General features: G+C 42.7%; 1 protein-coding gene across 1 annotated transcript; it reads left to right on the forward strand.

Annotated features, from left to right (window-relative positions):
* Positions 1-146: 146 nt before the first annotated feature.
* Positions 147-27,380, forward strand: HTR2A (5-hydroxytryptamine receptor 2A). The gene is made up of 3 exons (XM_009811910.2): positions 147-561; positions 5,539-5,739; positions 26,581-27,380. Exons 1-3 carry the CDS (start codon positions 147-149, stop codon positions 27,378-27,380), a joined length of 1,416 nt encoding a protein of 471 aa, XP_009810212.2.
* The last annotated feature ends 282 nt before the right edge of the window (positions 27,381-27,662 follow it).

Genomic DNA, 27,662 nt, shown 5'->3' on the forward strand with positions numbered 1-27,662 from the left:
CTCGCTAGTGGCAAAAATATAGTCGACAAAAGATTGTGCTCCATCAACTTCTGGCATGGACAGCTGAGGAATATAAATCCTGATGGTGACAAAGGGTGATAATTCCCTATTTTTCACTATTTATCTCACCGGTTTCGGACTTAGCAATGGATATTCTTTGTGATGAGGAGAGCTCTGTGAACCCAACTTCAAACTCCTTAATACAAATAAATCATGAGAGAAGACTCTACAGAAATGTTTATGGAGCTGGAGAGATTAATATATCACATCTCTTTAACTTGACTGTGGAATCTGAAAACCTAACAAATCTTTCGTGTGAAAGTAACATGAGTCTACCATGCTACTCTTCCCTGTTTCAGCTTTCACAAAAAAACTGGCCAGCTTTGCTGACAGTGATAGTGATTGTTTTAACCATTGCTGGAAATATTCTTGTCATCATGGCTGTGTCACTGGAGAAAAAACTACAGAATGCCACTAACTATTTTCTAATGTCACTTGCAATAGCTGATATGCTGCTGGGTTTCCTTGTCATGCCTGTGTCAATGTTAACCATACTGTACGGTGAGTATTAGCTGTGTAACATACTGCATGTATTGAGAAGCTTTAAACATTGCATGCACATGTTGTTGTTGTTATTATTTCATTCTCTTACCACAAAAAATTGTAATCACTCCATACAAGTTGAAATATATGTAATTGGTTAATGGATGTAAGAATAGGTGAAGTACTTGAATCTTTTCCTACTTTATATTTCTAGTTACAGGCATTTTAAACACAGTCCAGAACATTAGCTTATTACTCAGTTGCTGGATGAATTGTCTCAAAGTGTATATGAAGATCCTTTGTTCTCTCTATTATTTCAGTTTTTTCCCCCTGGCTCATAATTTTCAATATTCCTAATGAGAATGTAGGGTCCTGCCAGTTACTTTGCTCTGCAAATATGCACAGAAGCACTAATGACTACCTTTAGATTCAAAGTAGGCAACCCCTTCAATTTTTTTAATGAAATAATAAAAATGTAAATAATTTTCTCAACACCAATACCCTGCTTAGACATCTATTTACCAGCAAATGATGGAATAAATACTGTGGTAGTTAAAAAATGGATGGGAATTAATTCTGCCTAATTTTTAGTTACATTTACAAATGCAAAGCTATGATATCTTAAGAGAAGTTATTTAAGAATTAAATGAATAATGACTCACAGTTCATACCCTTGTAGGTGATTAATAGCAGATCTTTCTTCTCATTTTCACCAAAATCACTTGCAGCACAGCTCACGTAGAAGAAAGCAGCAGCCTATGTGTTCAGTACCAATATTGTCAGGCTGTTATAATCCCTAAACTTCAAGAAATGAGTTTTCCAGTGCCACAACTGAATTGCTACAGTTCAAGTAGAAGCCAGACAACGTCAGGAGGAAAGTGAGATTGTTTGCAAAGACTTCTATTGCTTCACTATTTTGGGACTAAAGGTCCAAGCATGAGCCTGTGTTTTAAGAGAGATTTCATCCAGAAAACTGAAAGTTTATTTCCCAGTTTCAGTATTTCTATACAGACTGCCCTCAGTAGCATTTGCAAGCTGTATTTGGCATCAGTGATGGTGTAACATTGTGATTTATTGTATTAGTGGTGCAATTACCTTTGGTGGGAGAAACAGTGTAAAACAGAGCCGCGGGAGCAGAAATCGTCCGATGTGTCAGATTAACAAAACCCTTTTAAATCCTGCGTGATTCCCTGAGACATGCAACAGGGACTCCTGCTGGCCAGGCTCCACTGCCGAGGAAAGAGGCGCCCGAAATCTGCGGCTCGGAAGTGATTTGGAGGTCTGGACGTGGGATTTCCTGCACGCAGTGAAGCCAAAACCCTTGTCACAGGGCTTTGCAATCGCTGGCGCGGGGGAGCAGCAGGGCACCTAAAGCCATAGGGGAGGGAGTGTGCAGTCTCCTGCTTTTTCCCTTGCAAGGTCAAGAAAGGGAGGTCTTTGCAGGGTAACTTGGGGTGAAAAATCATCTGGTGATGCACACAGGTACCAGAAGCACCATCTTGGCATGGTGCATCGTCAACCTCCAGGACAACCAGCGATGGTGCAGAGGGAAACCTCCCCTTACACGGGAGCATTTGCTTGGCCTCAGCCACCCAGAGAAAGGCCGGGATGCAGCCAGCATCAGCCGCATCACCTATGTTGACAGTCATGAACTCAAAACAGGGGCCTTTGCATCCACCTCGCTCTGCCGGGGTACCTCCAAGGCTGTGGAAGAAGGGTGCTCCACCACCTGCCCCGCAGCCCCTTGAAGGGGGATTGTGACCGTTTTGCTCAAAAGAGAGATGATTTCCTTCTTGAGTGCTTTATGGCTACTGTGGACAATTCCCGTTCGAGTGCCCTGGCCACACCAGCCACAGGTCTGCCCAGCCTGCACCCTTTGGGCTAGGCAGGCTTTTCCATCCACACAACAGCACGAGCCTCCGCTGGAAAAAAGACACCCACCAAGGTGGACGTGCCCAGAGAGCAGAAAATTCACAGAGCTGAACAACAGTGCTGGTTCCCACCCAAAGATGCACAAGGTGCCAGATGCCTGTTACTCCTGCCTCAGAGACTTGCCCCATGCCAGTGTGGAGAAGCTGTCAGGGTTATTGGCAGATGCTGTGTAACTCCCTGCTGCAGTGGAAGGACCAGGCATTTCAGAGGGCTCCTGACCAGCCCAGTGCTGACCTTAGACATGGCCTCAGCTGATGTGCTTCTGACAAGGCAGGATGGTGCACAGGGCCTCCTCAGCAACCACCCATGTCTCCTCTCCTCTCCTCTCCTCTCCTCTCCTCTCCTCTCCTCTCCTCTCCTCTCCTCTCCTCTCCTCTCCTCTCCTCTCCTCTCCTCTCCTCTCCTCTCCTCTCCTCTCCTCTCCTCTCCTCTCCTCTCCTTCCTTAGAGCATTTCCTTAGCCTTTCACTCAGTTTCCCCATACCTCCTGTTACCAACAAGCAGCAGCCCAGCCATCCTGGCCAGCTTCACTTATTTGCCTCCTCACCTGAAAGGCCTTGTGAGAAAGCCTTTCTCATCTCCTGGATACTACTCACTGCCTACATCAGGACGAAAATCTTATCTCATCTACCTGACCTCCCCCTCAGCCTCTCAACCTGAAAATGCACAGATGCACAAGCATCACTTGCGTGTCCCTTGGATGGGACTCCCTGATATATGAGCTCCAGGACCTCATGAGCTCTCATGGACCACACAAAATCCTGAACCTTGTAAAACTTTCCCTGCCTACCCAATCTTTAAATTGCAGCCATGTCTTGTTTTGTTTCATTTTGTTTTGGTTTTATTTCTCCTTGGATATGTGGAGGGGTGAATTGGACAGTGGCCAGAGCGCAGCACAAGGCAAAGCTGCCCTGCACCCTGTGCCTCATAAGATGTCCCAAGACCTGCCTGGAGGATGTTATCTACACCCTTCCTGACTCTTATTGCATCTACAGTTGGCTCCTCTCACGTACCTTCCCTTTTCTTGGCCCTGTAGTCTCCAAGGTAGCTTTTTTGATGGGCACTGTTTTATCCCTGCCCCATCCAGGTTTAGAGCAAGGACAAGAGGTCTAGAAGGATATGACAAATGTGTTCCCAAAGGCCACTAAAGCAGGAGAACAGATGCATGTTGTCAAGTGTAAAAACACTTTATCACTTCTCCCTGTGTAGACTGTCCTGGCCTGACAGAGAGATGCTGCTGGGAAGACATGCCTCTGAAAGCCAGCCCTCACATAACACACTCCAGACACTGGGTTCCCCCTTGGAAGACCAGAAAACAAGATACAACATATCCATAAATGCTGTATGACTTGCCAGGGTGAGCTCATATTACAGTAGTCTAAGAGCACCAAGAAATAGGTCTCTCCAGTGCTAACTGAGACTAAATTTAATTAGGCACAGACCTAGCTCTGTGCCTCTCCCTCTGTTCCTGCTGTTGCAAATCTTGTACTGTATCTCCAGAGAAGACAGGCACTCCCCAAAGCACTAGCGTGTTCTCACCAGCTTTGGCATTGCCCCATGCTGCACTGCCATGGGCAGCTCAGGTAATATGCTCTAAATTAAATCACCACAATATAAGGATATAGATAACTGCAAAACTTGCTCCAAGGAGTTATCAGTGGTTCCCTGCAGGACTAAAAGGGCCTTTGAATAGGGGTCCTGCAGGGCTCACAGGGCTCTGCTTAGCGTGGGTCTGCTCAGTACAGCTCCTAACAACGTGGATAGTGTATAAAGTTTGAGCTTACACAGTTTTCCAAATGCACCAAGCTGGGAGAGGTTACAAGCACTCAGAGGGACAGGATCATCATCTGGACCCCTGAAGAGAAAGTCTGAAATGAACAAATGACATTTAGTGAGGATAAATGCAAAGATATCAACTTAGGAAAAACACAGCAAACCATCTACTGCTGGGGAAATTTGTCCAGGCTTCAGGAATGCTGAACAAGATCTGGCTGTCAAAATGGATCATAAGATAAGCATGCCTCAATAGTATGATATTTTTATACAAAAGGCAGTCATCATTCCAAGTTGTGTAAGTAAGGACATACCCTCCAAGACCCGTGAAGCAATCTTGTATTTCACTTAGCAGTCGGGAGGCCTTTGCAAGAGTACCGACTCCTGTTTTGATCACTGAATAGTAAGCAAGGTGTGGATAAATTAACTAGATTCCAGGGCAGAGAAACAAGAAGCACAAAGTTTTAAAAGCATCATCTGTAAGCAAAAGATAAAGGAATTGGCTTTGCTTAGTCTGGAAGAGAAAAAGAAAAAACCAGGCAAGACATGATAGCCATCTTCCAATAGCTTCCAGAAAGGACAGCAATCAATTATTCTTCACGGCTAGTGGAAAGAACAAGGAAAAAGGGAAGGCTTAATTTGCAGCAAAGAAGCTGTAGGTTGGATATTGGTAAACACTATTCGTTTGATTTGGATTGCTCTCTCTGGAGGAGCCTATCAATATTCATTGATGATCCAGGGAATATCCATATTTATGCATCTGCTCGGTGCCTAAAGAAAGGTGAGATAAATATCACTGGTATGCAACAAAATACCGTTATTCTTCAGCTGCCACTAAATCTAAAGTTTCAGTTTCAGAATTTAGGTGGCTTTGCATATCAGCAGGTGTTAATAATGCAGTAATTATGTCAATAAAAAGTCCTAAAACAAAATTGAGAACTTGCAGGTTTACAATAACAAAATTGCTTCTCTTTCCATAGATTTGCTGCCAGAAACGGTTAATTATACCATCAAGTATTAGCATTATGCAAATAGAATTAAAAACAAAAAAAACTTACGCTGCCTGTAGCCTGGGAAAGAAGCAGAGTTAATCCTAAAAGCTACAGAGTTAGAAGGTTGCAAGCAAATTAAAAAAAAAAAGGTTTCTTAAAACAGTGTCAGGCAGCTTCTATTGAACACATCACTTACTACCAGCTCCTTCTAGAAGGGTATATGCACTGAGACATATGTGTCACAAAAAAAGATGTGAGTATGTCACATTTTTAGCTGATGTCAACTTTCTGTTGTGCAGGATACACATGGCCTCTACCGACAAAGCTCTGTGCTGTTTGGATCTACTTGGACGTGCTTTTCTCCACTGCTTCCATCATGCACCTCTGTGCCATCTCACTGGATCGCTATATTGCCATTCGAAACCCCATCCATCACAGCCGGTTTAACTCAAGAACTAAGGCTTTTGCAAAAATAATTGCTGTTTGGACCATATCAGTTGGTAAGTGAGGCAATATTTCAGCATGAAATTGCAGATTTCTAGCCTTTGAGAGGATGTGACAGTCTAAAACTGCATTCTCTGCCTGCAATATTTTGCTTGCCACAGTCTAAGAAGTGCTGTAATGTAGTCATTATGCAATGGAAATCGACAATGACAATGGGAAATGGAGGAGAACTGAGCAGCACTGTCACTGAAAGACTATAAATCAGTGATAGGACTACTGGGTTCAAGTTTGGTTTACAGATATGTTTATTTCCCATATTGATTATCCATCATTACCTTAACATTTGAAAAGAAAAAATTATCTCGACTGAAAAAAAGATTTCCCTGGTTTATGTAAGTCAGTTGTTCCCAAATTCTTCTTAGGGTGATTTGCTCACAGATATTTCTTATGGGCAGATCTTTTCTGCTTTTCGCGGTGCGTAGAGTAGGGTATTTATGCATCCTATTTAGGAGGCATTAGATACTCTCTGAACACCATAAACGAGAGAAGTTTCTCCACAGGACAGTTCAGAGTTGCAGCCTGAAATAGGTGCCCTGAATGACTCCCTAGATGAATCTCTCTTTGATTGGCAAAACCCAGAGGCTCAAAACTAGGCATGGGAGCGTTGCTCTTCCGTTCCAGTGGTGGCAACACCCTGAGAGCAGTCTCACGGCGCGGGAGTTGGGAAGAGTTTGGTGTCTGATGCCATCAGGGATTTCCTCGCACACCTGGGGTGGTGGTTATCAAACATGTTAAAAGCAGGGTTCCCTTTCAGCTCATCTGGTTTTCTAGAACCCCTGAGCATTGGCAGCTCACTTATTCAGAAGCAGAAAAAATTCACTCTCTTGCCCTGGAAGAGATGAGTGTTGCCAGCAATCAAAGGTAATTAGCCGCTTCCCTGACTAATACAAATTATTGCAAGTGGTAGCTGTAATCCATTACCGTTCTTCCGAGGGGAAGGAAAGGTGATGATGCCTAACATTGCTGTCTGCCTACTGCTCTGAATCGTCTCCTGGCCTCCCTCTTGATTCTGGCCCAGAGTCTGAGAGAAAGCAGTCCAGGATTTTTATATTTAAAATAGCTGTATCTTCTGCTGCGCAGCAAGAAATAGTGGGAGCCCTATCTCAACAGGACAGTTCTGCATCCTCCAAGATCTGGTGAGGTTCACAGCATCACGTATGGCTCTGGGGTACATTCCCCTGACCAGGTGTAGATGTCTAGCACAGGCCAGGTGAACTCCATCCTAAAAATACCTTGCTCTCAACTATAAAGGAAGCCTAGAGCAACTCAGATGTAGATGTCTTCAATTAGATTAGATGAATCATACCTTATATCTCTACTGTCACTTTTTTTACCAATCCAGTAGAAAACTTATTACTTACTCTGTCCAGTTTTTCCAATCTTGGACATTGATAAGTGCAAGCATGTTCGGAGCATTTTCCATATAACATAAAAAAGTCAAGCATTTCTTAAAATTGTACGTACTGTGTTTGTTTGCATTTGTGTGTGGCGCCTGTGCTTAGTGTGTGTGAAATTACTGTCCTTTTTAAACACAAATAAATTCACAGAATGACCAGAATGACCATTCCAGTGGCAAACCACGCTGCTCAGCATCTTTCCTTAGACAGCGGCTCACTGCCAGAGTATCTGAATTAGCTCACTATTAAAATGAATCCAGAAAAATTGTTATTTAAGCCCTGTTAGAACATGGTTTATGTCCTGTAGCAGGGGGGTTTAGTTCTTTGATATCTCGGTATTTAATTTCAAAAGTTAGGACTATTCTTTGCAGTAATAACTGATAACAACTTACCCATTGTAAAAATACCTTTTCTGCTCTCTACAGAATTTTCTTTTAACCATGATCAGATGACCCACAGGTGTTATTTGTTATTACTATGGCAAGTGATAGCAACCCTCAAAAACTCTGAAAAATACAACTCCTTATTTTATTGGAAAGCACTCAAGCGTGGCATGAGTGAAGAGGACAGAGTCCTGCTTTATTGCAGCTGGATAAGGACACATGTAAGGGAACAGTGGATGTTAGGAAAATACGTGGGTTGATAGGGTAAAATGCATCTCATTCACACATCACATGTCATCAAAACAGCAAGTAGGTTAAATAGATATAAATTAATTCAGGCAAGCACACTGAGGTGTGCAGGAATGAAGTGGTGCTGAGCTGGTTTGCTAGTCTTATGGATGCAAGGGGTATGGGGAGATGAGCTGAAGGAAAACAGGTCCATTCCCAGCCTGACAACTGTGTCATGAGTGTGCTCTGGCAAATGTGGTGTGCTCCAGAGGACAGACAGGGAAGCAAACACACAGCAAGCTATAAAGAAGCTGCTGAGCTAGTCACTGCCAGGCTGGACTGAGTTTGCACCATGGCATATTGCTATACTAATAGAACAGAGAAAAATGTGAGTATTATAAGGAACCTTGATAGATCCCAGATCACCCATGCAACTTGCCGTCAGTCGGTTGTTGACCCTGTCCTCCTGATCTGCCACAATCCAACTCAGAACAGATAGGAAATGGTTTCTGAAGAACGAGGTACTTTCTATATCATTAACTAATAGGAAAAGGTTTCTGAACAAAGAGGTGCTCTATGTATAATTTACCAGTCTCCAGGCTCTCAGTGCTACTTAGAGTGGCAGGGCTATGAATTATTTAACTCTTTGCATTTTCACATAGCTACATCTAGCACAGACAGAGCGGTATCAGGCAGAGCGCGCTCTCCACAGTGCACGGTGTGGCTACCATCTCACTGACAAATTCAGAGAGGCAGGAGTTTCTCAAGGTTTTGCCCTCCAGCCTCAGTTAGATATCCTTTGGCTTCCCCTTGCTCCTGCAGTTTGCAGCTGAGCTGGTGCCCTGTGAACTTGCGTGATGTATGAAACAGAGGGTAAAAAGCAAGAGAAAGAAATGAAAGATATCATGTTCCCCTGTGAGGAGGCTCATTTTACCAGGGGAAGAGGGGGGAACCTGCCGGTCAGAGACCCTCAATAGCTGTCAAAATCCTTAGTCCACCCTCTCACATAGCCCCCTTCAACGATTGCTTTACCAGGCTGAGTCCCAATCTATATAGGCTCTGTTTGTGTGGCAGTATCCACAGTATGCTTCTACATCCTCTTGGAGACATAGGCGGCACAATATTCAAGACATGGACACACCATGAATTCATGTGGTGTAATAATGTTTTCTGCCTTGTTCTCAATTCCCACCTTAATAAGCCCTGCCTTTCTTTTAGTCTTTAGAACCACCCCTGCGCACTGAGCTCAGTGACTCCAAAATCATGAAATCACAGAAAGGTTTCATTTGGAAGGGACCTTTAAAGATCATCTAGTCCAACCCTCCTGCCATGGGCTGGGACACCTTTCACTAGATCAGGCTGCTCAAAGCTCCATCCAACCTGACCTTGAATACTTCCAGTGACGGGGCATCCACAGCTTCTCTGGGGAACCTGTCCGTGTCTCACCACCCTCATCGTAAAAATTTTTCTTCCTTATGTCCAACCTTCTGTACTACCCGCTTTCAGTTTAAAGCCCTTGCCCCTTGTCCTGTCCCTACAGGCCCTGAGAAAAAGTCTTTCTCCATCTTTCTTGTAAGCCTCCTTTATACATTGAAAGGCTGCCGTAAGGTCTCCCTGGAGCTTTCTCTTCTGCAGGCTAAACCCCAACTCTCAGTCTTTCTTCATAGAAGAGGTGTTCCAGCTCTCTCACCATTTTCACAGCCGTCCCCTCTTTCCTGAGTAATGACAAATAGTTTTGCATATTTAGATAGAGTTCCCCCTCAACTACTGTACAACTCTGTTTCTTAGCACTGAATTTTGTCTGCTACTTTGCTGTTCATTAGCTGAGATTTATGAGGACCTTTGCAATTCTTTACAGCCAACAGCTGTGTGTCACCAGCACATTTATCAGTTCCAGTGTCCACGCAGACAAATCATGGATGGGCTGAACAGCACTTATGAACACAGAGGGCTGTTGGACGCTACCTTCTACTGCCCTCACTGTTGAAACAAATCATTTAAACCTAGCCCTTATTTTATGTCTTTCAACCCATCCTTTTTCTACAAGAGAACCTTTCTTCTTCTGCCATTAGAGTTTAATTTCTTTAACAGCCTTTGACAAAACAGTGTTGTCAGAGCTTTCTGGAAATCCAGGAACATTATATCAGCTGGATCACCCTTATCCATCTGCTCACTGACTCCTGCAAACACTTCTAGCTGATTTGTGGGGCATGGCTTCTAGCTGATTTGTGGGGCATGCAGAAGTTCTCCTAGTGCTTCCCAATCTACCCACATGTCTTTCATTATGACTTCTAATTTACCTAAGTAATAACATTTTCATTCACTAAATTTGTAATTTTCCTTTTATTCACTAAATTCACAAATCATTCAGTGAATTTGATCCAAAGACCAGTCAATTAGTGGTCTTCCTTCCATTGGCTTCAGTGATATATAAAGTATTTAGAAATCAGCATAAAAAAGGACAGAAAATTTTATTTACTTGTCTTCTGAAATCTTGACTTTCTTACATAAAAAAGAAATTGTACTAATGTTTGGGTTTGCATTTAGTGGAAGAAGAGCATTTAGCCAGCAGCTTTTTTTTCACTAGACCATGTAATGCCACAGGCAATTGGTTTAAAATGGATTCTAATTACTGTAACAGATTCTAATCGTGTCTTTAATTCTTAAATCATCCAGTACCCAGAGTGGCTAGATAATTAGATTATTTGTAGCTGTTGAAGGCAAAAGCCCATTAAACCCTGAAAATTATTCCATTTGTTTTAAAGCACAGAGGTCGTTACTGAGAACAGGTGTAAAAAGCTCAAGCATTTCCCCTTCCTAGAAAAATCAGAGTTGAATTTTTGAATAGCGTTTAACTGGAATCTATAGAACTGTAAACTGAGCCCATGCTGGAAAAAAAAGCACCTTTTGAGTCCTAAGTGGGCCTAAGTAACGTATTGCTCTGCAAGAGGCCAACAATGCATCATTATGTCCTTTAAAAATCCTTGAAAGGGCCACATAAAATAATTACAGTAATGAATGTTAAGCCCTTATATATATATCATTCCTCAGTCCTTATTCCTCTCTATTCCTCTGTTAATGGTCTAAGTAATGTGAAGTTTGATGAAGCCCAAATCCTCTTAGCTGAGTTTTCTCTTCTCTTATCATTTCTCACTCAGCCTACACATCTGTTCACTGCCTTCAGGCAGTCTCTGCTCTCCCCAGTCACTAACAACTTAGATTTATTCAGTACTTTTTATGCAGAAGAAAAGTCCAAAGTGGAGCTGGATGAAGCTGGTGAAATATCTCCCATCGCATAACTCTCTCAAAATTTTGCCATTGCTTTCAAGGCTTCAAAAATACAGAAATACTGTAGCATGTGAAGCAACATTCTCCGAAGTGCAGGGTGCAAAAGGTTACCTTCAGGTGCATGAAACAAGTCCAGTGCAGCTGAGCCCTCTGATAATTTGGCAGCATGAAGCTTTATGCTGACATAGAGGCTTACATCTCCTTCCCAGGCAGCCCGCAATTTCTCTGCATGACTTCTTGCTGTCCTACAGAGTACGAAGGGCCAGGGAAGCAGCTGGGGTTGGGAGAGTACAACTACCAGTGTCTCTGGATTGTGGTTTGTTGATAGCTTTGGCCTCCTTCAGCTCACTCCTCCTTCTGCCAAGGACAGTTTTCATTTGAAAGTCCCTTTACTGTTTTCAAAAGGCACAAATAATAGCCAAGGGGCTGCGGTATGGGAAATCCTGTTCCAGATCCACCACATCCTCCATTTCTTCCAGATGACATACTTATAATTTGCCAGTTCATTCAAGTCTAATTTAGGGATGGTTTGGCATAGGAAAAGACCACTTGCTATAGCGTGGAATATACTGCATAAATACATAAAATTGCAAATAATTACACACAGCGCTGTACTCCGACAATATAGATTTAAAGTTGAGCACCTAAATTGGGAAGAGCTAGAGCTAAACTTGAAATACCTGTTACACTACTCTCTTTAGGAGGCAGTCATTCACTTTGCTTCCATTTCTTCTTTTGAAAACTTGGCTTTGCATTCTTAGCAGTATTTATAATAATGTCCTTAGTTAACATTTCTTTTTTTTTTCATCATACTCATGAAATCATCTTCCAGAGAGTGAACATACTGTTTGCTCTTTCCAGCTGGAGGACCTCAGGGGCAAACGTTGTAGGTTCTGGTTTTGGGCAGTCCCCTAGGACCTTTTCCATTTGCGGATGTAGATGCCACCATAAAAATAAAACGCCAAATTGTGGCACAACATACAGAGAAATTTTCATTAACTATAATGAAGGGCCATGGCACAAAATTTCATAAACAAAGTATTAGAGCTTCACCACCATCTCACAGAAATAGGATCTTCATTGTATTATTTTACAGAGACACAATGTATGAGGCTCAGTAGTCAGCAACAATTATGCCCGTAGAAAGTTCATTGCCATACTAATGACTCCACCAGCAGTGACAACTAATGATTAAATGAGCACTTCATGCTCAGGTTGTCCAAGGGAAGTTAACATTTAATGCTGTGATGCACATTTCTGAGTTGGCTAGCACATGTATTCTGGTTATGAGACGTTACTTAAGATGGTTCTGAGAAAGAGACAGAAGTATCATATTTACTTTCCCCATTGATGTAAATTATTCCCATATTTCCCATGTAACAGAATCCTTTGCTTGATTTGTTCTTCCCAGAAGAGTGAACACATCTCATGCACCAGACCAACAGCTTACCACACATATCTCCCTCTCATAACTGAGAAGGTTAAAAAAGCTTGCATTTTGAACTTGTTTATGTTTTTTTCATTATCTGACAAGGCGATGTTACTAACCTTATACTTTTCTTCACAAAAAAATGCTCAAAGGAATGGTAATGATTGAACTGCTTTCTAAATTCTCCGAATTTGGAAACACAGAGATAAACAGACAACATAAAAATCCATAGGGCCACATTTCCAAACCAGAGACATTGAGCAACCTGTCAGACATCTGGATGGGGAAGAATACGTTATATCAGTACATATGTATTGACAGATGAAGAATAATTATTACATAAACATTTACCATTTTCTTTATGTAATTACCTGATTATCAGGAGGAGATGAAGGTTTTTGCCTGCGGAAAAGGCACACACCCATTCAAGAAACATTCTGCTTTATGGGTGCAAAAAGGAATGAGGACTGGTCACAACATTAATGTGTGGCTTTTCTTTCTGCTTTAGTTTTATTTTTAAGGGCAAGTTTTAAACCATAGAGCTGTGTTTTTAATAGTGGAGCTATGTGGAAAGAACCTGGTTAGTTAAGATACTGATGACAGAATTTGTTCATTGCCTGCCTTTTTTTTTTTTTAAACTTGGCTTTGCTTTGAAGACCATAAGGACCATGTTCTTCTTCCCCTTGAAGCGACTCGCAAAAAAGCATTACATTCAATTGGATTGGGCTGGTCCTATTATCAGGTTTCTTTGAATGAATAAGTAACTGTTCCTGTTTGGCAATATGACCTATAATCAGCCAGCCTTTCTTTGTAGGACACTTCAGAGTAAATGGAATGTTTTAAGAAAAAAGGCAGTAACAGTACAGTGCCTATTATAAGTTATTCCTCCTTCTCTGAAAGGCTGTACTTTTTAGCCAGTCATGTACCCAGCACAGCATGCAATACATGCAAGAATCTAGAATGGATTCCCTGTCCAGAAGGGGAAGGATGAGTCTAGGTCCCACCACAGGGTACTCTTCCCTGCAGAAAGTCCTATGTGAGATGTTGCAAAATGCAGAAAGGACATGTTCATGGGTCTGCTCTGATCTTTTTCTGGTTGATCTATACAACAGTATATGCTCAAAACGGGATCCTATATTGACCAAGAAATTACTTGAGCATCTCTAATCAGAGGAACTGGGATTTCTGCATAGCAGAAGCCACATGAAATATAAATGAGCAGAAAAGTGCACAAGGAATCATGTTGGGATTTATAAACTCTGTCATCTGTACACTATAATTGCATTTAATCGCCTTATAAATTAAAAATAGTGTTGTTAAAGTAGCACTGTATTGCATAAAAGAAAATGACAAGAACAAAGAAATTTTCAGTCATTTTAAAATTATACAGAGCAATTTTACAGCATCTTTTAGGTATTTAAAGAATAAAATTTTATTTAAGCCAGATTTTGCATTTTATAATGTTGAAAAAGGGAAACGTATCCCAGAATTCTGCTTTAAAAAGAAATCCTTACATTTACACCAATTAGCAGGAACAATGGAAATGATCATACACTCAGGCTGCAACTAACTTTCCCCATGCATTTCCTGGCCCATGCTATTGGCACCATTTCTAAGCAGAAGCCCAGCTAATAAAAATCAGGGGTTCTGTCAGAGCTGAGACAACATACTCATAATTACAACAAATTTAGAAATACCTGTCAGCTGATTTTTGTTATGACGTCCTCTAGAGTCATTGATGGAAAACAGCATGGCAAACTCCTATGACGTCCTGAAAGCAGGCTGAGACATTGTGATAAAGGCTCTCTTTTCTGGCTGATCAAAATTGGAGCTGCGGATTTCACAGTATTCAGCCCTGCATTTATGTTGCAAGTAAATCACACCGACTGGGAAGACTTGTTTCCTTTCGGCAGAACATAACCCTCGTTATGATTTTGTATTTGATCTGAGTTTTGAAATGTCAAATTGACTGCTATTGCTAGATCATAGGCTGAGCTGAACTGTGAGTATCCTGAGATAAATAGTGTGTGGTTTTAGGTCTCAGGCGCACTGAGTGAGCAGCGTAACTTGCTCTTTACAAGCATAAAAGTGCCCAAAACTTTTAGGTTGAATGTTCCCAGGGTAAAACAAGCCCTGCCTTGCATACCACTACAGGACATGAGGAGGTCCCCCCAGCATGCAGAATGGCCATTTATTAGTGCAAGGGTAGTTCATGTATTTGTTTTTCAGTTTCAACCTGGTTTGTGACATTTAGCAGAAAGATAAGGCTAGGGATTATGCTCTAGCACCTACATAGCAACCTGTAGATGGGAAATACAGGCAGATATAGTCTATTACTTTTTCATCTGCTCTTTAACCCTGCCATCTTCCAAATGTGACCAGGGCACTGACTGATCTGAGAGAAGAACAGTTCAAGTCAGGGTGAAGGGCATTATCCACTGGGAGGGCAGTGAAGCACAGGATCCCAAACCTTGATGTTCAGACCAGTGCAGGTCTCTAGGCTGCTTCTTATCCTGTTTTTCCTCCCAAATTATCCATTGCATCAGGACATCTGTCCTAGTAACTGTGTAGCCATTGGTGCAGTCTCCTTGTATATCTAGTAATAAACTTACCATTTTCTTAATCAGCAGCCTCTGCAAGCAACCACAAAAGGAGACAAAGATTTGGATTAAAGTAGGATCCTGAGGTCTAGAAAATCCAGAAGGATTACAGTGTTGGTTGCCTATGCCCTTCAGGCTCGGTGCAAAATTGTTGCTAAAAAACCCCCACATTAAGCAACTTATCGGATAGTTACATTCAGTCTCCTGTTGAACTACACAATGAGGTCAAGCAGCACTGCTGGAGAAATATCAGAGAGATACCAACAGAAATCTCTGTTCAGTTCAGTGGAGGATTAAGGCAGAGTTAAGTAAATTACCAGCATTCAACAAATCATATGAAGTAATAATTAAAACCCCAGAAGTGTAAAAACTGGGATAGTAGAGGATCTTTTCACTTAGACTGCTCCAGGAACCATCACATTAATTGCTTATGATAGTGGAATATCTAAAATCTTTCCATAATTACTAGCTTAATGCTACTATATATATATATTTTTAAGCATTATTGTGTACATAAAATGTATAGCATATAATGTTAGACCTGAGGAGCTTTCAAAAGCTTCATAGCTAAAAAGGCAGACTGATGATGTGTGATTTGGGAAGACCCTGATACAAATATATGATATTGCCTTCTTTTTCAAAGCACAATTATCCCCAAATCTAGTCTCTTAGGGGCCTGAATAGTGAACATTGTGAAGCCACCTGACATGGAAGACAAAAAGGTCCTCTGCTAAACAAGAGGGGTATCACAAGTGCCTAGAGTTGATCCCACTTAGAGGCTCTTCTCCTTTTCTGATTAACATATTTACCTAAGCCAGTGACAACTGTAAATTTGTAACTTCTTTTGAGTAGGAATTAAACCACTGCTACAGGGAACTTAAGAACACTCATGCAATTTAAACAACATTAACTGAGTACACAGAAAGGATAAAGGGTGTTTGACCTGCTCTGCTGCATTTTGCTCAGCCACAGAGTAGCAAGTTTGTCCATCCAGGAGCTTTAAAAAGAATGAGTAGCACCTCGTCCCTCCACGCAGAGCTAGGCTGGAGACCTCTGGCACCTCTTGCAATTTTTCAAACTAAATTTTCAGCTGTTTACCATAAGGTCAGTCACTTCTAATCACTTCTAATCGCCATGGGTGAAGCAGTTACACAGTCCTCACCAGCCTGTGTCCCCTGGAGGACAACATTAAGCCCAGCTCCCTCCCGACTCCCAGCTGACAGCAGGATTGTACCTGCCGTCTGGCCACCTTGGACTTTGGTTCTGCTCAGCCAGCATCCCCCAGGCAAGCCAATTCCTTGGCCTCCTGTCCATGGTTAGCTAGACACTGCCTTACTCTCTACTCTTTCCAGACTCGGGGATAGTGATAAGTCTCAATCTCACCAAAGATCAGACTGCAAATAAATTGGTATTGTCAATAATAATGCAAGTAAATTGCACAGTGGGAGGTCTTAAAAGCCTTTTATTGTTACATTAGAAACCTTTCCCCACCCCTACATTTTTGCAGCTGCAGTTTGATTTCCTCTAGGCACTGTGCAGTGCGACACACCATCCTCTCTCCGTCCTGGCAGGCCTTCCTGGGTGGGAGGCCGGGATTAAAGCACAGGTAGGAGCACAGAGCAAGCTGGAGTCCATGTAGAAGGGCTGGCACATGGGGCCACGTGCCCTGTGCACCTCACTTGAAATACGGCGCCACCATCCCAGCTGGAAGTGCTGGGATAGAGACCAGGATGATGTGCAGGCAGAGGTCTCCTCCCAGGAGTCTTCACTAGACCCAAATGAAAATACACATGTTATTGACAAACTACAGGGCTACAAAACTTGCAGAAATCTCCACTGCTACCCTATACCCTTTCCACCCTATGCTCCACTTGAGAGCTGGCAGGACATCTCCTTTGAGCTAACAGATACAGTAGCACCGATGCATTGCCAAACTGCAGGCTAAAGGTTTCACAGCACTGGCCTTGCTGGTCTTCAGAGGATTGCCAATGTTTATAATGACCTACACACACTGTTATCAAAACAAGGCTGATGTAAGTAGTGGTGACTTCAGATCACGAAAACAGCTTGTAATTCAGTTATTTAGAAATGCTGGCAATCTTAGTTGAGCAGGTATGTGTGGATGTGCAGATGGGTGTGTGTCCATGTGAAATTAGTGCTTATTTTCAGCCCTGCTTCTTTTAACGTGACATGTTATGGAATACACATGCCTCTGAGCCAAGGAGGATATAGAGTACCTATGCCTTTCCACTCCTTGTCATGTTTCATACTCTTGGATTTTAAAATGCACCTGAGGTTGCAGGCAGGTCTCCCTGACCTTCCCTTCTTCAGGCACTTCCCCGTGAGAATAGCTGGCCTGAGAGAGGGCTAATGAAAAAGAGGAGCCTCTTGACAGATGCAAATCTAACCTAGCCCAGCTCCCAGCAGAAGCAGACTCGGGTTTGTCCTTCTCTCAGTGTTCCTTCAGCATTGCCACTCTGACACTAGCTGTCCATGCACTCTCAGCATCATCTGGGAACCACATGACCAAGCAGGGCAGAAGAGAAGCAATTTCACCTCGGATGTAACATGGCAATGCGGTGCCAAAACACTGCTAAATCACTCCCATAAACATTTCTTTGTCCCTTCTTTAAGGATGGGCTAAGTTTTCACATGGGGAACACAGGGATGGTGCTTTCTCAGGTGGACAAGTTTGCTCTACACGGCACGATGGCATGTTCATTACTGAAGATCAGGTTGGATGGGTTCCTCTGGATCAGTAAAGAGGAAAAGGGTTTTTAGACTTTCTCTATTATTGACTTTTAACCTCCTGGACATCCTGGAGCTAAACACCTCTGTCCAGCCTTCTGTTGCAAAAGCAAGCCCAGATGCCTTCTTGCCTCCCTCTTCTTCCCTGTAGATGCATTTATAATGACTTGTATTTGCACAGTAATCTACACAAGGCAAAGAGGTTTACTTTTTACCTAAAAGTTGACACACTTACTGAGTCTAGGGCTGGAGTCTTTTGACATCTTTCTCCAGACTTAATATCACTAAAATACTCAGAATCAGACCATGAGGTCTAAGGAAGCACAGTAGAAGAGAGATTCATCCATGGGAGACCTGTGGAAGAATCTGGCATGTGGTACAAATTATTTTGTTCTTTAGCTATATTGTGCAAAAATTTATTTACTGGGCAGTTTGGTATTTCTTACTTATTTAGGAGAAGTTCTGTGCCTCAGTAGATACAAATACTATAGTAAACAATCAGATGGAATGCAAGTATGCGTCATCTAAAAGAAAATTTCTGTATAAATTGATAAAGTCTTTCAATTTTCTGAGGTTTCCACTGATCAGGAACATACTCTTTCTATTTGCTGGCCCCAGAGGTGAAGGTTTTATCTGCGGGTGTCCCGTACAGCAAGTCACCGGTGTGCTAACTCCAAGCAGAAAGACTTCCACTCTACAAAGACAGAAGCACTGCAGAGCTTGAGTTAAAATGAGGCAACGTGCAATCAAGGGCCAAGGAGGTCATTACCTGGGAGTAACTACAAGCACATTAGGAAATAACTAAAAAAATTTAATATTCAAATGAGATACCAAGACTAGCTTTGGGGAGTGTGACTGCCTCCCTGCTTATGAGAGACCAGACAAGCAGCACAGCTTTGTCCAGTAATTTCTTACCCCTTGGAGGCCTCCCCTTTGCCCACTGCAGTCAGCAGAAGGTTAAGGCAACCTGTGCAAACCTGTGCTGCCACTAAACAAAGAAGGTTTGGTAGCAGTAACAAGACTCTCTATTTCAGCTTGTTCAGTTGAAACCACCAGGGTCTATTCACCATTGCTCCTTGCTGCATATATGAATGGCATAATCTGAAATCCCCAGTCCCTAAATCTTTTTTACAAATAAATTTCTTCAGGACATTTATAAATCTTTCTTTCTGTCTAGCTAGCTATTTGGTAAGTATAGACTGCTATATGCCTCTGTTAGGCCCTTTAGCGACTGGGTAATCATATTACACACTGGGATAACAACTTCTCTTGCTTTGAGATAGGTGTGAGAAGCCAATAAGCACCTTGGCAGAAGCCTCTGCCCAAACTAAAGATAATCTCACTAGTTGAAAAGCACAGACTGTATAGGTATAGAGGCTCCACTGAAAATTGCTATGCAAAAGATTGTGCCTTCCTCAGGTACTCAGAAGGATTGGAAAACCCAACACAGGAACAACAACAACCAGACATGAAGGACACAGAACTGCTGTAAACAAGTCCTGCAGCACAGCTACAAAAGGGGATTTGAGGTGTGTATAGGCAGGAATAGCACTTAAAGCCAAGAGCAAAGAAACTGCTTCCTACTGTTGGATTCTTGCTGTTTTAGGAAATAGGGCTGCATGCACATGTTGTAAGTGAATAGGATTATACCAAAGCAGTAAGTGACTCCATCAGCGGTTTCCTCTCTCGTAAGTCAGCCCACTCTGGAGCCTTGGGTTTCTAATCTGTTGGGTCAAAAAGGGACACCTGTCCTTCATTTCTTGCCCTGTCCTCCCTGTAATGCTCCTGCCATTCTGTTTCTATTTAATTTATTATCACAGTCCTACAAATGAGTTTGGAGAGACACATCTCTGTTGTAAGAAATAGGCTTCAGGACTGAGGACATAAAAGAGAAACATATCAGAAAGACACTGAGACTTTACTGATTTTGTTTTTCTAACGTGAAATAGATGATTTATGGCATTATATTATTATAAATGATCATTTACAATAATTTTCTCACATAAAAAGAATTGAATATACCTCCTGCTAGGCTAAATAATATGTTTCCTTAGAGATTTTCTGAGCTGCCAAGAACAAAGCCATTTCAAAATTTATAGAATAATCCAAGTATTACCTGGTACCCCCTATGTGAAGTTAAATACAAAGTAGTTTTCTTTTCAGTGGTATTAAATAGAACATGTGTGACTAAATAAAGTGTTCCAAGAGAAAGATACAGAAAACCAGCTCTGTGTGTGCCCTTGAATAAAAAACTAAATTTGGCCTGTAGACAGTGATAAGAAAAATGCCTGCACCTGCTTGGACTCCACTCCTGTGAGAATGGCATCTTGGGATGCAGAAAGGAGACGATGTTCCACCAGCACTGTGACTCACTTAGCTCTCAAGGAAATCCATATGAAAGCAAATATCATGTGGGGATTTGTGCGAGAAAGCTCCTCACCCACTCCTGCCCCCACCAACGTGTACCTGCCACTAGGGAAGAGGTCCATGCTTGTCTCACATGCGAGGAGACATTCTAGCCCAGGACTTTGGGGACACTGCCATGCTGACTAGGAAAGGCAGAAGTTTTTTAACATTCATGCTAACTTGATGCAGCCTCAGATGGTGATTCCCAATCCACCCAGGGCTTTTCAACAACTCCTCTCCCCAGATGGAAAATTCTTCTTCTGCACTGCCACCTATCAGCAAACTGCACAACCTCGCTATTGGCAATGTGGCTGGTGCTATTTGCACAGCAACAAAATTGTAACAGTGAAAGGTTTGTCATGACTCGAGATGAGTCAGTTGGGAAATTACATTTTCAGGTGCATGCAGAAATCAGCTATGTGTTTTCAGGTCTGGGAAAACAATGACTTCCTTAACAGTGAGTGCCACACGCCGAGCAGAGACATGGAACCAGACTGAGCTGCTCTTCTGCGGATATTTAAGTGAAAGCACATAAGCAGCTGTCACTAAACTCCAGCTCCTGATACAAGGTCCAGACACATTTATATCCTTGATACTCAGAGGAGGACATGGTCCACGCCCCCCCAACAAGTGGCTCACTGTGGTTTGTGTTCCTAGAGCAAGCAAACATCCACAAAAGGCACCATGGTAGCCCAAAGGAATAAATATTATTTTGCGTCATTATTTCAGTCCAAATAATTGAAAATAATGTGATGGCTGTGTTGCACCAAGGCAATTTTTATACAACATGAAACTGAGGGTATGCATTGTATGCCTTGGGACGTAGCATGTGAGTATACATGGACGGCTGTTTGTTCTTTGAATGTGTAGATGTACCAAAGGAGGACATTCTCTGAGTACAGAAAGGCACCAGACACCAGGCATGGGCTTTTCTAAAGAAATTAGACAATATTGCCACATTGAGCTGCCTGAAGGAGAGACTGGCCTTCTCCAAGAAGCAATCAATCCTTTCAGAGGTCCCCAGTGTCACAGCGCATCTCTGTGCAGTGGCCCATGATCTGGCCCATAACCTGACTATGTCTGAATCAATGTGACTGCTAAAACTTGAGCTGGGGAGGTTTTTTTTCTTTTCATGCAAAGGTGACCAAAGGTACCAAATTTTGTTGAGGAACTGTAATGACATTTCTAACATTTCCTATCCCTTGGACATTTATTAAGGCACACAGTAATGCTCATTTGTATTCAAATCGATTGAAATGGATATATATGTCAGATGAAAGTATGTGACTGACAGTTTCTGCTTGAAGGAGACTTCACGGAAGGAACCGTGACTTTATCAAATTCACTGCTCCCTCCTTCTCTTCATCCTAACCAGCCCAAGTGTGCCACCCTGCAGGGCATATTGTAAATTCTGGCTATGATTCATTGATAGTCTCAGCAGCTCAAGGCAGCTGCAAACCCAGTTTACCTGTCCAGTTAAAGTGGTTTTATGGCTGCTGTATACCTCTGAAGGTTTGCAAGCCAGCAATGTGTACCACTAAATCAACCTTTGTCAGTTTTACCAGGCTTTTTGAGAGAACAACAAGAAGGATGCTATTGCTTTACTTCTTAACCTTTGGTGTTTTCAAGAGCCTCTTGTCATTCTGAAGTTGTGCCCAAATGCTTGAGGTTTAATGCAGGATTTTTTACTCATCTTTATTGTTTGAGTTCCGTTTTGCAGTTTATTAAAGCCCATAGAGTTTGAAACAGCCACTTGGGTATAAAACAAGCTATATCAATAAACCACATTATACCAGAGGAACATAATATTTAGGGTTTTTCCGCAAGGGAAAATGTTCTGATATAAGTGGGAATGTCAACTGGAAATGCAGTGGCTAATGTACCTCCAGAGCTTGAATGAATGCTCCCATTCTGTGCTGAGTGCTTCCTTGTGCCTCAGCTTCGTTTAATTTGGAAGCAGAGTAAGATAAACCATAAAAAAGCACTCAGGGGATAACCAGACTTTTTCCAGACTGACCTTGAGCTAATGGGAGCCAGGGACATGGAATGAGCAGGGTATGGAATAGCTGTTTTGTTACAGCCCTACCAAGTTTTTTCCTCTGGTGAGGCCGCAACTCGAATACTGTGTTCAGTTTTGGGCCCCTCACTACAAGAAGGACATTGAGGTGCTGGAGCGTGTCCAGAGAAGGGCGACGAAGCTGGTGAGGGGTCTGGAGCACAAGTCTTATGAGGAGCGGCTGAGGGAACTGGGGTTGTTCAGTCTGGAGAAGAGGAGGCTGACGGGAGACCTCATTGCTCTCTACAATTACCTGAAAGGGGGTTGCAGAGAGGTGGGTGTTGGTCTCTTCTCCCAAGTGACTAGCAGTAGAATTAGAGGAAGTGGCCTCAAGCTGTGCCAGGGGAGGTTTAGGCTGGATATTAGGAAAAATTTCTTTACTGAGAGAGTGGTCAAACATTGGAACAGGCTGCCCAGGGAGGTGGTGGAGTCACCATCACTGGAGGTGTTCAAAAAACATGTAGATGTGGCACTTCGGGACATGGTTTAGTGGGCATGGTGGTGTTGGGTTGATGGCTGGACTTGATGATCTTACAGGTCTTTTCCAACCTTAATAATTCTGTGATACTGTTTGCACATGGTCCATTTCCCAAATACCTGCTCATCCCTACCTGGTAGTTCTGCATGAACCTTTCTTGTGAAGCTGATTTTCTTCTCTTGCCGTTTGAATACACAGGCACAGCCTGTGTATTCCTAAACATCCACAGTCACCAAGAGCAAGGAGCTGGAAAGCAAGGACAATAAAACCAGCAAGAAATTATACATGTGAATCAACAAGGACAAATAGATTGGTCAGCTTCAATCTTTAACAAATTAATTCAGTCAGCTGCATTAATGCTAATACAGCTTAGACCGTGACTTTTTCTTATGTATCTACAGGACAAGCTTGATCTTGACGAAACCTGAGTGACACATGGGTGACATTCTTGGCTTTGTGTGATGCTTCTTAAAAATCCCATCAAAATAGTGGACATGGGTTGCACATGGAAGCTCCTTTATTTACAGTTTAAACATGACTGCCTTTGATTTGGTCCCTGTGTCCTCACTAGGATTTGCTATCCTCATGCTGCAGAAGCCAGAAGCTACCTGCTGAGGAGGGACAAACTCTGTTCCTTTCGGGAGGGGAGCAATAAGTTTAGTCCCTTTAGAGATATGAAAAGAGAGAATTGGGCTGGAATGGAATTTATTCCACACAGGAATGCCGCAATATAATTTGTAGGATACCCTGCATCAGCTGAACTGGGGTGTACACAAAAAGCAGGTTACAGCTGTCAATGTCCTGCTACCAAACCGTGCTACCTCTGGTATTTTCAAACTGTATACAGGCCATTTACCCATGGCTGTAGGGGAAAGATGCCTTGAACGGTCATTCAGAAAAACTTACATGACTAGCAGTGCCTGCTACAGCTCTGCTGTGAACAGCACTTTTGCACTTTTTAAAGGAATGACAAGGAAATGTGGAAACTCCAGCTACAAGCTGAAGCTCATTTCCATTTTTTAAAGCCAGAAATCTGGATTTAGATTCCAGTCCTCCAGAAGCTGCTAAGAACAGAACAAAGCAGGTGGGGAATTGCTGCCCTTGTATTTTGGGTGAGGAGTTGTAACTGACTTTGGCCTTTTACTTGAAAAAGCTTGCAATTATGCTAAAATTTTCCTTTCTAGTGCTGCTGCCTCTCCTTCCATGCCTCCTGATGCAGCTGAATCATAAGGTCTGTAGTAATGAAAGGCATCTTTTTACTCTGTCAATACCATTGTTTATTTTATCTCTGCACCTCACACTAGGTCTTTGAATGAAATGAAAAAACAGCCCTGCTGCTATCAGTACAGGGCAGAACCAGATGGGAAACTTGTGGTATTGCTCCGACTAGTGCTGTGTCTTCATGCAGCTGAAGTAGTATTACACTACTGGGAGGTGCTGGGTGCCTTCAGTATCCCTTCAACTCATCTGAAAAAGAAAAGGAACTTCAAAGCATTCCCCAGTTCCCTGGAGGTGTTCGGCACCCCAGATTACTCAGCCGTGCTGGGCAATGTGGCTTCTGCAGGTGACCTCTCCCTCTGTGCCATCAGTCGGACTGACTCGGACCTTTCTAGGCAGCAGCTTTCCTGGAGTCACTGCAGGTTTCCATCAGCTTGACTCAGGAGCTGCCCCACACTACATGAGTGTGCTCCTCACTCACCCATCAGCTTCTCATAGACTAAGTTCAAGCATTTAGGGCTTGTGCAGTCTTGGAACAGAAACAGAAAGGACAATACCACAGGTTCTCCACCAGCTTCTGCCCTGAGCAGATAAGAACAGTACTTCTGTAAATTAGCCCAAGGCATTGCCATGACTCAGTTCAAGGCTGTGCAGATAAAATAAGCTACAGTGTTGTTAGAAAAATAAAGAGCAGTGGTGGTAGAAAAATAAAGAGCTTTGTAGAAGCTCCAGAAGCACCAGAAGAATGAACATTTGAAGAGAATAATAGTTTAATAGTATTATTACTGTTATTATTACTGTTTTGTACTGTGCCTGGACTCCAGAGCCTCCCTCTAGGACTGGAGCTGTTACACTGGGCACTGGAAATGTGTGAAATGAAGAGACAGCCTGTGCTTTTAAAGGGCTCCCAGTCTAAGCACCAGAGTGGGAAGATGGTAAAGGAAGGGAGGTAGAGGTACCATTGAAGTGCTGATGTTGAGAGGATGAGTTTCAGGACCCACCTGTGAACCAGCAAGGACATTTTTGGGCACACCGGGGACAGGGTAGGGCAGAGCATTATCCTCACAGCATAAGAAATTCTTCTTTAATTCATTTTTTCTTCCTCAAAAGCCAAATACAGCATCTGGGATTTCTGTTCAAAGATGCAAAGGGGACTGAAGCATCCAGACTATGCTAACTTCCACATGAGTCAGGCTCCTAGCTGCTTTTATCCAAACAGGGCTACATTATCTCTCCCTGCTTCACAACTCCACTTTTTCTGTCTTCACAGCACATCATTCCTTTTGCTGTCTGAACATTGCCTCTCTTGGAGAGATAGCATTCATCTGGGGGGAGGAGACAAATATCGAGAAAAAACCCAAAACCCAAAACCAAAGAATCAGCAGCTGTTTGATTTTCCTCCGACACTAGCAGCATTTGTAGAAGTCCCTGAGGAAATGGCTGAGTGGACTTGAATCAGACAGAGCAGTCCAAGGAGAATGGACTTCATCACCTGGCCTTGCCGTCCACGACAGGGCAAGGACGTAGCACATGCTCCAGGGAAAGACAAGGTTTGCATGGCTGCCATTGCCTTCAGGGCTGTGCTTTGAGAGGGCAGCCTGTAGCGACTGGCAATATCGGAAAGGGACCTTCACAGTCCTGCAGGGTGAACCACAACTCAGGCTGTCTCATATTGGTGTCTCTCAGTGCTTAATTTGTCCCCATCGTTCCTCCAGCCGTTGCTATGGGAAGTTTTTTTAGCATTTAGACTGTGTCGACTGTATGGAGATTACAGGGAGGAAAAAAAAGACCCAATGAAAAATTACTCTCAGACCTACAACAAAAATTTATCTTTCTTCCTAAAATCAGTATTTCACAACCTAGTCAGAAACCAGTACTTGGAACACTTTAATCCTCTTACAAAAACAGCCCGAGACCACTCTTAAGCCATCCCAGAAAAGAAAGACACGATATCATCTTGATCATCGTTGATAAAAGCCTTTGCCAAGGTGGCAAGAACCAAGGAGCAAGTCTGGAGGTCATTACGCAGGCCCAAAGATCCAAGGATATAAGGAGTTACGCTTTTGTTGCTAGTAGGTGTCATGGGACAGGTGGATGGAAGCAAATATGTTCTACTCGTGACTGAGTTTTTTTTGAAGGAGAGAGGGAATTCAGATTAGACCAACTGCAAAACCCTGTGTAACACCAGTGCTGCTCTTCACTGCCCTTCTTTGCTGGGACCCTGTAAAGGTGGTGGCAGCATAAATGCCAGGGCCTGGCAGACCAAAGCTTAGTTCACAAAACTCGACATCTGCAAGACCAACGCTTCACACAGCATCCTTTCTTAGTGTGGCCCCAGTAAAAGGTCACAAGTACAGGACTAGCATCGTGCGCTGCTGAAACATCAGACACAATATTTTTCCTTCCCCTGTGTAAATTCAATTTGCTTTGGGACATCTATCAATCATAGCTCTATCTGTTAGCTTTCATTTGTGTCCTATAACCATTAATTATTTGAGAAATTATCTGTGTATAGCTAAGAGTGTTCTGTTTATGTTTTCTTGAAGATTGGAAATGGTGGTTTTCATTACTGTGTTTAATGTTTTCTTTCTCTTATCCACCTTCAGGTATCTCCATGCCTATACCTGTCTTCGGACTACAAGATGACTCCAAAGTGTTTAAGAAAGGCAGTTGCTTACTTGTGGATGACAATTTTGTCCTAGTAGGCTCTTTTGTGGCATTCTTCATCCCTCTAACCATCATGGTGGTCACCTACTTTTTAACTATCAAGTCGCTGCAGAAGGAAGCTACGCTATGTGTGAATGACATGGGCCCAAAGACCAAGTTTGCTTCGTTTAGCTTCCTCCCTCAGAGTTCCCTGTCCTCAGATAAACTCTTTCAGCGCTCTTTGAACAGAGACATGGGGACTTCTGGGAGGAGAACCATGCAATCCATCAGCAATGAACAGAAGGCTTCCAAGGTTCTTGGCATTGTCTTCTTTCTGTTTGTTGTGATGTGGTGCCCATTTTTCATCACCAATGTGATGGCTGTAATTTGCAAGGAGTCATGCAATCAGGAAGTCATTGGAGGACTACTTAACGTATTTGTTTGGATTGGCTACCTTTCTTCGGCTGTCAACCCACTCGTATATACGTTGTTCAATAAAACCTACCGCTCAGCTTTCTCTCGTTACATTCAGTGTCGCTACAAGGAGGAGAAGAAACCTTTCCAACTGATTTTAGTGAATACTATCCCAGCACTTGCGTACAATTCCAGCCAGCTTCAGCTAGCACAAATGAAGAGTTTGAAAAAAGAGGCAAAAATGATGGCTAAGGATTATTCGATGGTCACGATAGGAATACATCATTTGGATGGTACCTCCAAGCGAAGTATCAGCCCAGTGAACGAAAACGTTAGTGGAGTGTGACGGTCGGCAGCTGCCATGACAACCACCGTGCGTATGCTGAAAATTTCACCTGGCTGTGAGAAGCTCTGATAGCTTAGGAAAATCAGCCCTGTTCAAGAGACCCTCCAATAACATCACATATGCCTCATATTATCCTGTGGATGAGAAGCAGGGTTGAAATGGTATCAAATGTGCAATTTTTTTCATACAGTACTTTGGCTGTTTTAAGCACAGGCTTTATTAAACTTATTTTTTTAATATACTAAAGGATATATTTCTTAAAGAAAAAAAAATGCAATTTCT

Source organism: Gavia stellata, chromosome 1 (genome assembly GCF_030936135.1).
Source record: "Gavia stellata isolate bGavSte3 chromosome 1, bGavSte3.hap2, whole genome shotgun sequence".
NCBI classification, from domain to species: domain Eukaryota; kingdom Metazoa; phylum Chordata; class Aves; order Gaviiformes; family Gaviidae; genus Gavia; species Gavia stellata.